Source organism: Atheta coriaria, unplaced genomic scaffold (genome assembly GCF_025399875.1).
Source record: "Atheta coriaria isolate IRGN ID8LTWV9N9 unplaced genomic scaffold, Caltech_Dcor_3.1 hic_scaffold_5_pilon, whole genome shotgun sequence".
NCBI classification, from domain to species: Eukaryota; Metazoa; Arthropoda; class Insecta; order Coleoptera; family Staphylinidae; genus Dalotia; species Dalotia coriaria.
The window spans coordinates 6466330-6477828 of NW_027045447.1; the positions used below are offsets into that span (position 1 = coordinate 6466330).

General features: G+C 36.7%; 2 protein-coding genes across 3 annotated transcripts; both read right to left on the minus strand.

The window, feature by feature from the left end:
* Positions 1-6334: 6334 nt before the first annotated feature.
* On the minus strand, positions 6335-7644 carry Prosalpha7 (proteasome alpha7 subunit). Its single transcript, XM_065302586.1, has 5 exons — positions 7483-7644; positions 7221-7427; positions 6813-7061; positions 6643-6755; positions 6335-6579 (listed from the first exon to the last, which is right to left on the minus strand). The coding sequence occupies exons 1-5, from the start codon at positions 7501-7503 to the stop codon at positions 6402-6404; spliced, it is 768 nt and encodes a 255-aa protein (XP_065158658.1). The 5' UTR covers positions 7504-7644; the 3' UTR covers positions 6335-6401.
* Positions 7645-7991: 347 nt separating this feature from the next.
* Positions 7992-11336, minus strand: Cpsf6 (cleavage and polyadenylation specificity factor subunit 6). Of its 2 annotated transcripts, none has more exons than XM_065302584.1 (5): positions 11214-11336; positions 10845-11060; positions 10186-10779; positions 9171-10126; positions 7992-9076 (listed from the first exon to the last, which is right to left on the minus strand). In XM_065302584.1, the coding sequence occupies exons 1-5, from the start codon at positions 11268-11270 to the stop codon at positions 8893-8895; spliced, it is 2007 nt and encodes a 668-aa protein (XP_065158656.1). In that variant the 5' UTR covers positions 11271-11336; the 3' UTR covers positions 7992-8892. The 2 variants fall into 2 exon arrangements, with proteins under 2 accessions (XP_065158656.1, XP_065158655.1); XM_065302583.1 differs by having other exon boundaries at positions 9171-10132.
* Between the last annotated feature and the right edge of the window lie 163 nt (positions 11337-11499).

Genomic DNA, 11499 nt, shown 5'->3' on the forward strand with positions numbered 1-11499 from the left:
TTTATTAACAACAGAATACAAGTTTACATTTTACATGTCAACCAAATAGGTGCCGCCATGTTGAAATAGGACTTACGACCTGCCAAGCCGCGCACATATAAGCAAGTAGAAGTTCAGTTCTACCGGAATAAGGAAATTAGCAAATAATTCATTTTCTACGTTATTGAAAATGAAAACAAATATACAGGGTGTTACAAATGAAAAATTTTATGTGAAAACAGAAAAATATTTTAACACTGCAAATATCATTCGTTTTTCACCCGAGACTCCGGGAAACTAATATACAGGGTGTCACAAAAAGAAAATTCAAAGTGCAATGAGGAAAACCCTAAAAACAACAGTTGTAGCAAAATTTTCACGGACACAAAAAAGAAGAATATACAGTTTTTGGAAACAAAAAACACTCAAAACTCCCAAATACAGGCGATTTTCTACGCAGTGTTAGGAAAACTAACATACATGGTGTTACAAAAAGAAAACTTTTGAAACTACAAAGGGAGTTAATATCCACAACACCAAGAGGGACATTTACAAATAAAAACAATATTTTAATACAAAATCTAAGATTTTTCCAAAAAATCATCGGAAATTGAGCAAAAAGATGCTATCAAAATTTTATTAATTGATGCCTGAACTGCATAAAGTAACCGTCGGATACAGCATCATCATAAATTGATAGAATATCCGGCGGAAAACATTCAAATCAGCTGACGGCAAGCGACGACGCGTGGCAATACAGTTGGTAGGGAGGATAAAAATAACTATTTTTTTGTAAATATTAAAATGTACGGAGACTATGAAAACGAAAAACTATTCAACGTACAAGATTTTACTAAAGAATGCAAATCGATTAAAAACATTCACGTGTTCATCGAAAAGATGGCCGAGCCGACGGCCGACGACAAAGTGATCGTGGTCGACCATATGAATATTACCAATTTTAATAATCTTCAGATACTTTTTTAAAACAGTGTTTGTAGTAATTAAATCATACATGCTATTTTCGGAAACGGAACTAAGAATTCTGATAAAAATGCTACATGCCATGTGTTTGTAATTTGCAAGATGATGCATGCAAATTTTATATCACTCATATAGAATAATCAATTTAAGTTAAACCGGCGTAACTTTCCGTAAAAAATTTAATTACACAGCAACCTACGCATTAAAGAGAGGATTTTATATCCTGGAATATATTCTATCAACTGAAAACACACGCACAGATTAATGGACACTTATTTCTTATTTAAGGAGACTCTAAACGCCACAAATCATTAAACAAAACAGGCACACATGCCCATTGCAAATATTTTGCTGATGATCGAAAATGTACACGACGATTAATCCAATTTAAACCTCAAAATGCACGGCGATTAGAGGGACACGTTCGCGGACCACGCGGTGAAACGACTGCCGTGAGCGCTTTGCTTAGCCAGGTACAAGGCTGGTACGTAGCGATAATACGCGTCAATCGAACAGAAAAAGTTGTTTATACACAAACGTACTGATAAACTCGTAGTTGAAAAGACCAAACTAAAATTTCACAATGTTGAAATAACACGTTGACATACACGAAAATTACTTTTACTTTCAATATTTCTCGGCATAAGAAAAGAATTTATTGGCTTTGGGATGTCATAAGATTGAGAAAAACAGGAATTTAATTTTAATTTTTGCGGGTTGCTGGTCTAATTCCTCCATCAAACCAATACTACCCGACGGAGAATTTACAGAAATACAAATATTTCACAAAAAACGGTGAGTAAATCACACTTTAATGCAAATTTTCGCGGGTTGCAGGTTTAATTCCTGCATCAACAAATACCACCCGACGGAGAATTTAATTCCGCATCTTTAGATGCTGTGCCGAAGTTATTGAGACGCTAATGCAAACTCGAAAAAAAAAACAAATATTTCATGAAAAACGGTGAGTAAATCGCGTTCAATGACTAAAAAGATGTACATATTACCAGCACGTGTCGATAAGTACAATACATACACTTAATTACATATACTACATACCAGTATTTCACGCGTTGCAACACTCAGCAGTAATGTTGACGAAAAAAAAAATATCTGCGTAATAAATGACATTGTTAAGGGGAAATGAGGGAAGAGGTATATTTGTTTATTTTATTTTAAATCAGGAGTCGGCCGGTGAAGCGACGATTCAAATTTGGCTCGTGACTCGCTCTAAAACAGAGAAGAGAACAACAGAGACAAAATAATGCAGAGTCTAAACATGCAATAAAACTTCTGCGCGAAGTGAAAAATACGAGTATGATATAAATGTGACACGAAAACGTGTTTATACACAATCGAATACTGATACTAAAAGAGATAGAAATGAATGGATTGTAAATTGGCAATCTACACCAAATTCTCTATAAGTTAATTGCAATTTCCATCGCAAAACACTAGAAATGTGCAAAATATTGCTGAAGTTTGGGGGTGTTTGTCGTAGTTTATCGTAGTAGTTTTTATGTACAACAACTAAGGCTCACTTAACACAAACATTTTTGTAAAGGTTACTTCACACTTTATATGTGTGTAGAACAATAAAATAATGCTTATTTCTATTTCAGTGCAGGAGTATTACGTTTATAACACTACACACTTTAAAATTGAAATAAATATTTATATTAGTTGTTATAATAATTTAATAAAAACAAAAGTATATTTTTATAATTTTTTCATATATTTTTATATATTTATATATAAATTTTTTATATTTATGTTTTATGTATTATATCTCGATATTATATGTTAGGTTTCATTGTGTCAACCTGCCAAAGCTTAGTTTACGCATTCGTGGTATGTAAAGCGTACTTTACACTTAATCAAAAATGTTTAAATATCGGTAAAGTTATATTTATTTGTATTTTAGTGTTACAATGTAATAATTATAACTCTGCACCTTCTAAAATATATATAAATAATTGTATAAATGATTGCGTTAACTTAGTACCGACAAAAGTTAAATTTTATTTATTATAGTTTTTAACTTATACTTTTTTACTTCCATGGCTTAGTTAACACAAACGTAGTTTGCAAAGATTACTTTACACTTCATATAAGTGTTGGAACGTAAAATATTACTTATTTGTATTTCAGTGCTACAAAGATACATTTATAATTTTACCCATCCTGAAACTAAAATAAATAATTACCTATATAACTTATCAAATTAAATTAAAGTAAAGTTTAAATCACGAAGTATAGATATAAGGAGTTCGAACGGTATAGGCTTTTTCGTCGTAGTCATGGTACACAATTATAAACACATCTCATAGTTCTCTTTTCTGCCACTGGTTGCGCTGGGAACCCGAGGGAACCGATCACGAAGTATAGATATAAGGAGTCCGAACGGTATAGGCTTTTTCGTTCTGTTCCCTAGATTTTGACCATTAATTTAACATGACGTTCGGTCTCCTGTGTATCTATACTTCGTGGTTTAAATATTTATGTTTGATGTATTATGTCACGAGATTATGCCGTTATCTCCAATTGTCTCAACCTACCAAGGCTTAGTTAGCACACACGAAGTGTGTAAAGCGTATTTTACACTTTATAAAACACGTTCAAACGTCAGTAAAGTTATATTTACATCTATTTCAGTGTTACAGTGATAGACAAAAACGGATTTCAAACTCCTAATCAACGGAAAATTCTCTATAAAATGTGCTAGTTAAATTGAAAATCTAAGATATAAAAAATAATTTGAAAAAAAATGGGCGAATAAGAGTCACGAGTCACTTCTACCCTCGTACGGTGCCCTGAACACGGGTCACTTCTACCGCTACCCTCATACGGTGCCATGAACATGAATCACATCTACCGCTGCCCTTGTACGGTGCCCTGAATACGTGCCCTCTTTTAAACTAAAATTGCAAGTGACCCTCGGATCCAAGAATATGAAAGATTGGAAAATTCTCTATCAGGTAAAAATTAAAAATAATTTTGTTTCGTGGGGTATATGCGATCAAAACTAAACTAAAATATACTGCATGCGATATAAGCAGATGGCAACGCGACACAAAAATGTTGATGATAAAAAATATAAAAATTGAGCAATTTTTAGTTGTTGCTAGTACCATCTATGAATTATACTGTAAATAAAAACAAACAAATTTTCAAAACTCTCCTAAAATTGAAAATGATAAACCTCTCAGTGAGATAAAACAAGAATTGTCTTGAGCAAATTTTTATTTATGAATTATTCTCGACCTCTCTTATTTTCCGAATTTTGAATACCTTATCTTATAGAGAATTTTCCAAAGATTTAGAATCTTTAATCCGAAATAATTGGAATTTAAAAAAACCGAGACAAAAATGGGATAGGGATGGTTTAGGCAGATTTCCGCTGAATTGCATCTTCAAGAACAACTCTTGCGCTTTTGTAAGCGAAGGAAAAACTAAACAGTTAATTTTGAGTTGTATCAGCCGAGTACGCAACTATCTTATATATTTGAAACACGCGGTGGAACGCGATAAATCAACGTAAATACAAACTAATGGAGAACACAGAAATTAAAATGAAAAATATAATTGAATTATAAACTTACCAATGCAGAACTCATGGACTCCAAGGCACGGCAAATTCTGCAAATAAACAAAGAAAACATATGTTAAAACAAAAACATTTAATACAATTTAGTAATATTATAATGACACAGCGGTGAAAAACAAACAATCTTGTTTAGTTACTTACACCAGCACGATGGGTCATCCTATGATAAATATCAAATCAACATGGGGGCGATACACTTAACCGGCATTTATGGACAATAAACGCGCAAACAGTAAATAACAATATTATAGTCGATTGATGATCGAATATAATGTGAATTTGGAAAGTATATGTCCGGACACACAATACGAGTCGCGTAAAATATTGGAACAACCAGATATCGGTACGAAACTGGCTGCAAACTGTGCAAGCAACAACGCGACAGTTTATGATAAGAAAGCAATAGATGCGCAAAGCCAGTGCGTCGATGGCATGCGATCTTGTGTGCAAATCGCTTTAGCACGTTACCTGCAAAACTAAACTAAGATGCGCCAACATGCGGCGTGAGGGGATCTCATGCGTTGCATTCTCGCGACGAATGCGATAAGAAAGTGGAAGTTGTGTTCAAAACAAACACAATTCTCGTGTCGAATGCTCGCGCTTGCTGATAGCTATAGAAATAAACAATACATGTCTATTTTACAATTTTTGTTAATGCTAGTGCCATCTATAAATAATGCAAATAGTAGTCCCGGAATTTGGATTAAAAAAATTAATAAAAATTTAAAATCCGAATTATGTAATTCACATTTGTTATGCTGAAAGATTGCACAGATTCTTAATCTGCTGATAATTCTCTATAAAAAAAGCTAGTTAAATTGGAACTCTATGTAATGAAAAAAATCATCCTCATTTGGTGCCCTAAATACGAGTCACTTCTACCGCTGCCCTCGTACGGTGCCCTGAATGGAAGTCACTTTCACCGCCATCCTGCTACGGTACGCCAAATGAGACTCAACTATACAATTGCAATTAATTGCAATATAACTAAATAAACAAAGAAAAATCAATGTTGTTGACATATTTAAGTTAATAAACTTGAATAGTGCATACCTTTTAAACTAAAAGCGATAACGACCAACAGATTGAAGAATATGAAAAATTGGAAAATTCTCGATAAGATAAAAATTTTTAAAAATTCTATTCTTTGGGTCCTAAAAAATTCATTTTTTTGATAAGATAAGAAATAAGCATTCGCTTCGCTTGAGATGACAACACATGCTAAGCAATTGTAAGCACATTCATGAATATAACAATCTATAAAACACTACGAAAATATGATAAGAAAGAACAACAAAAGGCCGCAATAAAATCAATCAATGCGGTTGAGAATATTATTTAATTTACTTACTGGTTAGTATTGTAAAACATCCATCGTAAACGGCATCCGTCGGCACCCCGCTCACGAACAAATACACTACATTTGCGTTTCGCGAACAATCTATAAGCGATAAATCATTAGCGAGACACAATAACCAAAAATAATCACTAAGAATACCGAAAGTAATACGCATTACAGATTTAAATCCTAAGAAAGGAGAATCGCGACGACCGCGTGCGAACCATCCGTCGGATACGGCGAAACTAATTTTTATTCCTGCAGCGTGAGCAAACAATACACGCAACGCCATCACACGGTCACGAATATAGTACAAAACTATATACTACTATCGTACACGAACCACCTGACAATAAGAGATAAGAACAACCCCGTCGAAATCCAGTGCGAAATTAAAATAGCGCAAACGGTTTGGAAATAATGCGCAATTTTAAATTTATTTATTGTGAGTAATATTTAAGATAGTAATAGTAAAAAAGATACACATTTAAGTTACATGTCTTCAGTGTCTGAATCAGAATCTGCTTCAACTGCTTGCTTTGCGCTTTTCTCAGCTTCGTGGAAAATATCAAGGGGTACCCTTTCATGTCGGCCATTTGTATCAGCAGACACCCAAGACAATTCCATTTCAAAGTTCTTGTCCTTCAGTTCATCATGAACGAGGTAAATGCTGAAATATTAATAGTAAATGAAAATTATACATACATCAAAAACACAATCTATACAAACATACATTCGTGCTGCTTCCTTTACCAACTCTTTTGTTGTCATATTCGCAAGCTTCAGCTTTTCAATTTCGGTTTTGGCAGCCTGTTTTGCTTTACCAGTGGCACATCCATGGTAACCCTATATCCAGAAAATGTAATACTCATACATAACATCAATACTACAATTTAAACTTACATAAGACACTCCAGATGGATCAATCATGTGCATGCTTGGCCCATCTGCTTCATTATAACTTCCAATAATAACACTTGATCCATAAGGCCTAACAGCACTGTACAAAGTGTATGCATGCATGTACATACTGACGCGGTCATTTAGGTATTTTAATGGTATCTGTACACCATACTGAGACCTGTAGTTGGCTGCCTCCTTCCTGGCAATTTCAGCCAATTGCCTTGCATCAGCAATTAGTCCAGACACTGCCTACATATATACAATAAAATTAATTCAAAATATTCACAAATATTTAAAACAATAACATGAATTTAAATTGAGACAATTACTTGGATATAAAAGAGGAAAAACATAGATAACACAAATTTGGTTAAAACATAGATACAAATAAATATACAAAAATATTACCATTCCAACATGTTTGTCAATATTGAAGATGCGTTTGTTTGCGCCGGGTTCATACAGCTTTGAAGTAACTAACTTCTCAACGGCAAAGACAACACCATCTTTCCCTCGGAGACCGATAGCGGTGCCACTGTTTTCGACCGCTTTAACCGCATACTCCACTTGGAAGACACGGCCATCCGGCGAAAATTGCGACGCGGACAAGTCGTACTATAAAATAAACTCTTATTAGTGGATAGAATTTCATTAACATGAAATAACTTACTCCTGTGCCGATTGAACTCATATTTTACTGGTCTCCTCACCTTAGAGTTACGAACTTTATGAATGATTTGCAGTTCGTAATTTGTTTTGAGGTTAAATGCCGCTTACTGGCAGAATGACTTGCTCACAAATGGTCGAATCATGTAAAGACGAGTTCACACTTTACATAATAAGATTCACGCATGCGCGTTCGTTTCTCGCCTAGTATGTTTATTTACTTCATAGGCGTTGTTTTAAACTAGTTTGTACATTTTTACAACTTATTTCTTTAAGACCTGATAATTTTTGCTTACGATTTGGGCGTGGTTATGAACAGTTGAAAGAGTTTTAAAATTGACTCAAATGTTTTTACATTTTCAAGTACAGCGCCATGATGATATTCCGATAATATTAAAATTGATATTCAAATTTAAAAAGTATTTTTATAAAAGAAATCACGCAATCTTCAATAATTAAATGAATTCCTTATTGGCTTTTAAACTCTTATCAACGACGTATAATTGAAAAATATTTAACTTCAAATAGTTGTATATCTATCAAATTATTCGCTCACTATTATAATGTGTACGTATTTGGTCCACTAATTTCAATTGACTGAAGTGCTTGCTCAAAGCAATGGTTAAAAGTAAACAGTTTTACTTTTGCAGTCAAAACAATTAAATTTTGGTTCCTTTGTCAATATTGAATGAAATAGTTCTGCTAAATATAAACAATTCCTATTAAAAATTAGTAGTTTCGCTCATCATCTTGATTAAACAAGATGTAAATTCTCAGTCTACTCATTTCTCATTCCCTTAAGAACTAATATCACAAAAAGTAAGTGGCAGTTAAATACGAATTTTGCGCAGCCACAATTCGAATATAAAATCAATCAGATTTGTATGATGACGAGTGCCAGATACATTTATAATGAGTCCGTAGAGAAATACAATGTCTTTACAGTTTCAGTCTTTGCTCCGTACAATTTACGACATCGTTCATCATCAGTTATAAGTCGCATTCAATAAAAATAATAAAATAAAATTCGTTGCTTAAAATACATAGACATCGTGACTACTTCGGGGCAACTAATAAGTTAGCCAGACAAATGCAAACAAATTCGTACAAAAACAAAAAAGAAATAAATATAAATAAAATTAACAAGGTGTTTGGGTTGATTGTTCGCATCAGACAAATAAAAATCATCAAATTATTATTTTTTTGCACGCAATTTTTATCATATAACATACAATCTTCTTTGCTCCACTTCATTGTCGTCGGTCTGCTCCGATCGCTTCTCGTTTGTCAACGTAATGATTGAAGTCCATAATCGACGTGCAAAGTTAACACCTAGTCGTATAGTTGAAACGCAAATTAACTACAATACATAAAAATAATTGTAGATACTCGAATGTTTTAAAATGATAGGTTTTTAATGTCTAGATCTATGAGTTTCGTCACGACGATCACGTTCACGATCTCTGTCGCGATCGCTTTCGCGTGCACGTCCGGATTCGGTGCGATCACGGTATCGTTCTTCATAATACCGCGACTTTGACGAATCGCCCGCTGCTTCAGCACCATCGGGTGGTGACTTATTTCTTGGTCGAGACACCCTAAAAATTTGGATGTGTTAATGTTAATTGACAAAGTTAAAATTATACATATTAAACTAAACATTAATAAATTTAAAAAATTATAATAACTTACCTGTCGTCAGTTTCCCGGTCACGATAGTCGCGCTCACGCTCTCTTTCACGTTCGCCACCTCGGCTTCGAGATCTATCCCTCTCCCTGTCACGTTCTCTGTAATTGTCGGCATAATAACGATCTCGGTCGCGATCCCTATCCCGATCGCGTTCCCGTTCCCGACTCCGCTCGCGATATCTCGAAGACGATCGCTCGCGTCTGCCACGACGATGTGACCTCTCTCGCGAGCGTGATCTATCCCTGCGACCAGAGCTATAACTCTTATCCTCGACGCCGCGTAGCGTGTCCTGTAAGGATGTAATTAAAATTTTACATCTGTCGTCGTTGGCCACCTTCGACTGTTTGATGAGAGAAATAGCCGTAACTAATGTTTCAATCGCACTGGCGTACTCGCCTGCGGCAGCGTCTGAAACTGCCCTCGCAATTGCCGAACTAGAAACCGTGCGGTTGCGTGCCATTATATCCTCAAATTCTTGATCGCTAATTGGTGGCATATCATTACGATGGTCGCTTTGCTGGGGACCACTTCCATACGGAGGCGCCATATTCGAAGGTGGACCGTAATGCCCGCCTGGAGGAGGACCATTATTCGGGCCCATTGGGCCACCATGAGGTCCATGCGGTCCCTGTTGCATGCCATGATGTGGAGGCATTCCTGGAGGACCTCCTTGCATAGGATGACCCATGTTTGGTGGTGGTCCACCTTGGTTGAAGAATGCTGGATTTACATGAGGTGCTGGGCCTTGATTCGGACCTTGAGGGGGCCCGTTCGGCGGACCGCCCATTGGTGGACCACGTGGTCCCATATTTGGGCCAGGTCCTTGCATGTTTGGTGGACCTTGCTGTGGGAAACCTTGGTTCATTGGTGGTCTATTCCAGTCGGGTCTTGGTGGTCCTTGCGGTGGGCCTTGGTTAGACATGCCTCGTGGAGGACCCTGCATTCCTTGAGGTGGTCCCTGGAACTTCATAATTTTGATATAGTAAATATACAATTGAGAAATAAATATTAAATTACCATAGGTCTCCCGGGCGGTCCTTGTGGGCCACCTGGACCTGGCGGTCGCATTGGGCCCATGTTTGGTCCGGGTCCATTCGGCCTAGGACCATTCCATTGAGGCTGTTGGAAGCGCATGTTGTTCTGATTCATCTGTGGAGGTCCATTAAACCCTGGAGGAGGGCCTTGCATGCGTGGGCCGTTCGGACCAGGCCCTTGCATGCCGTGGTTCATAGGACCACCGCGTGCCGGGGAGTTCATTTGCATTCGGGGCTGGTAGCTTTGATGGGGACCTGAGGAAATAGGATGGTTAGCTTGGCCGGGATGGGAGCCTCGAGGGCCGTTGTTATTAGGTGGAGTGGGACGAGTTTTTGACTGACTTTCAAATGTACTTAATGCCTGTTTTGTTGGCAAAGTTACAACGGGATTCTGGTTATGTATTTGAAGTTTAGGAAGGTTGTCCATGCACATTCGCATGCTATTTTCCGACCCCATCGAAATAACACAAAAGCCTTTGGATTGCCCATTCGGCCGATGCTCAAAGAACTTTACTTCATTGAAATCCGACACTCCAATCTCGCGGACTGCATTTATAATATCTTGATCAGTAGTCCACTAAAATTACAATAATTTTGTCAAGGTTACAACTTAATTTATAAACAAACAAATAAAGCGCATACCCATGACAGATTTCCAACATAAAGCTGATGCCTTCTTCCCAGTGTATTTGGCGTAATATTGTTACCTTGTGATGGATACACAGAGCCATTGGTGTCCTCAGGGTTTGTATTTGATGTTGGCTGTTGTGAATCTAACCCATCCGAGTTGTTGCCGCCCGCGGCCGGCGTGGATATCACATCGTCGTACAAATCTACATTGTCGCCAGCGAATTCATCCTAAAAGCAAACATCGAGTTACTGAACCGGCGATTGATTCGGTGCTTGCTAACACAAAACATGCGACAACTACCGCGAGAAATATATAACTAACAGACGTGCAATTACTGAATTCAAATACAACTAAAAAGAAAGAGACGTAAATTCAATTACCTGCACGAAATCTTGATCTATATCGTCGGCGTATAAATCTATGTCGTTGTCAGCCATTCTGGCGGCACTACACAACGCACGCAAACATCAATATGGCTTCGCCCGCTTTGCACGGCGGCGAGGACGCATAATTTAGTTCGTGAGAAGTCCACCCGCCGCGCTACTACAGTTGTCGTTTCCCACCACCCTCTTTTTCGTGTGGCGCAATCTTCAAATTATTTCGATGTGTAGTATATTCAACAATTAAGAATTATAATACAACGTAATATTTATTTATTTAACTATC

Coding starts and splice junctions, on each gene's coding strand:
- Prosalpha7 (XM_065302586.1), bottom strand. CDS start 7,503: ATGAGTTCAATCGGCACAGGA. Junction 7,428..7,482: donor TGAGTTCAATCGGCACAGGA/GTAAGTTATTTC, acceptor TTTATTTTATAG/TACGACTTGTCCGCGTCGCA. Junction 6,756..6,812: donor ATCCATCTGGAGTGTCTTAT/GTAAGTTTAAAT, acceptor TTCTGGATATAG/GGTTACCATGGATGTGCCAC.
- Cpsf6 (XM_065302583.1), bottom strand. CDS start 11,270: ATGGCTGACAACGACATAGATTTATACGCCGACGATATAGATCAAGAT. Junction 11,061..11,213: donor TAGATCAAGATTTCGTGCAG/GTAATTGAATTT, acceptor GTTTGCTTTTAG/GATGAATTCGCTGGCGACAA. Junction 10,780..10,844: donor ATGTTGGAAATCTGTCATGG/GTATGCGCTTTA, acceptor TTGTAATTTTAG/TGGACTACTGATCAAGATAT.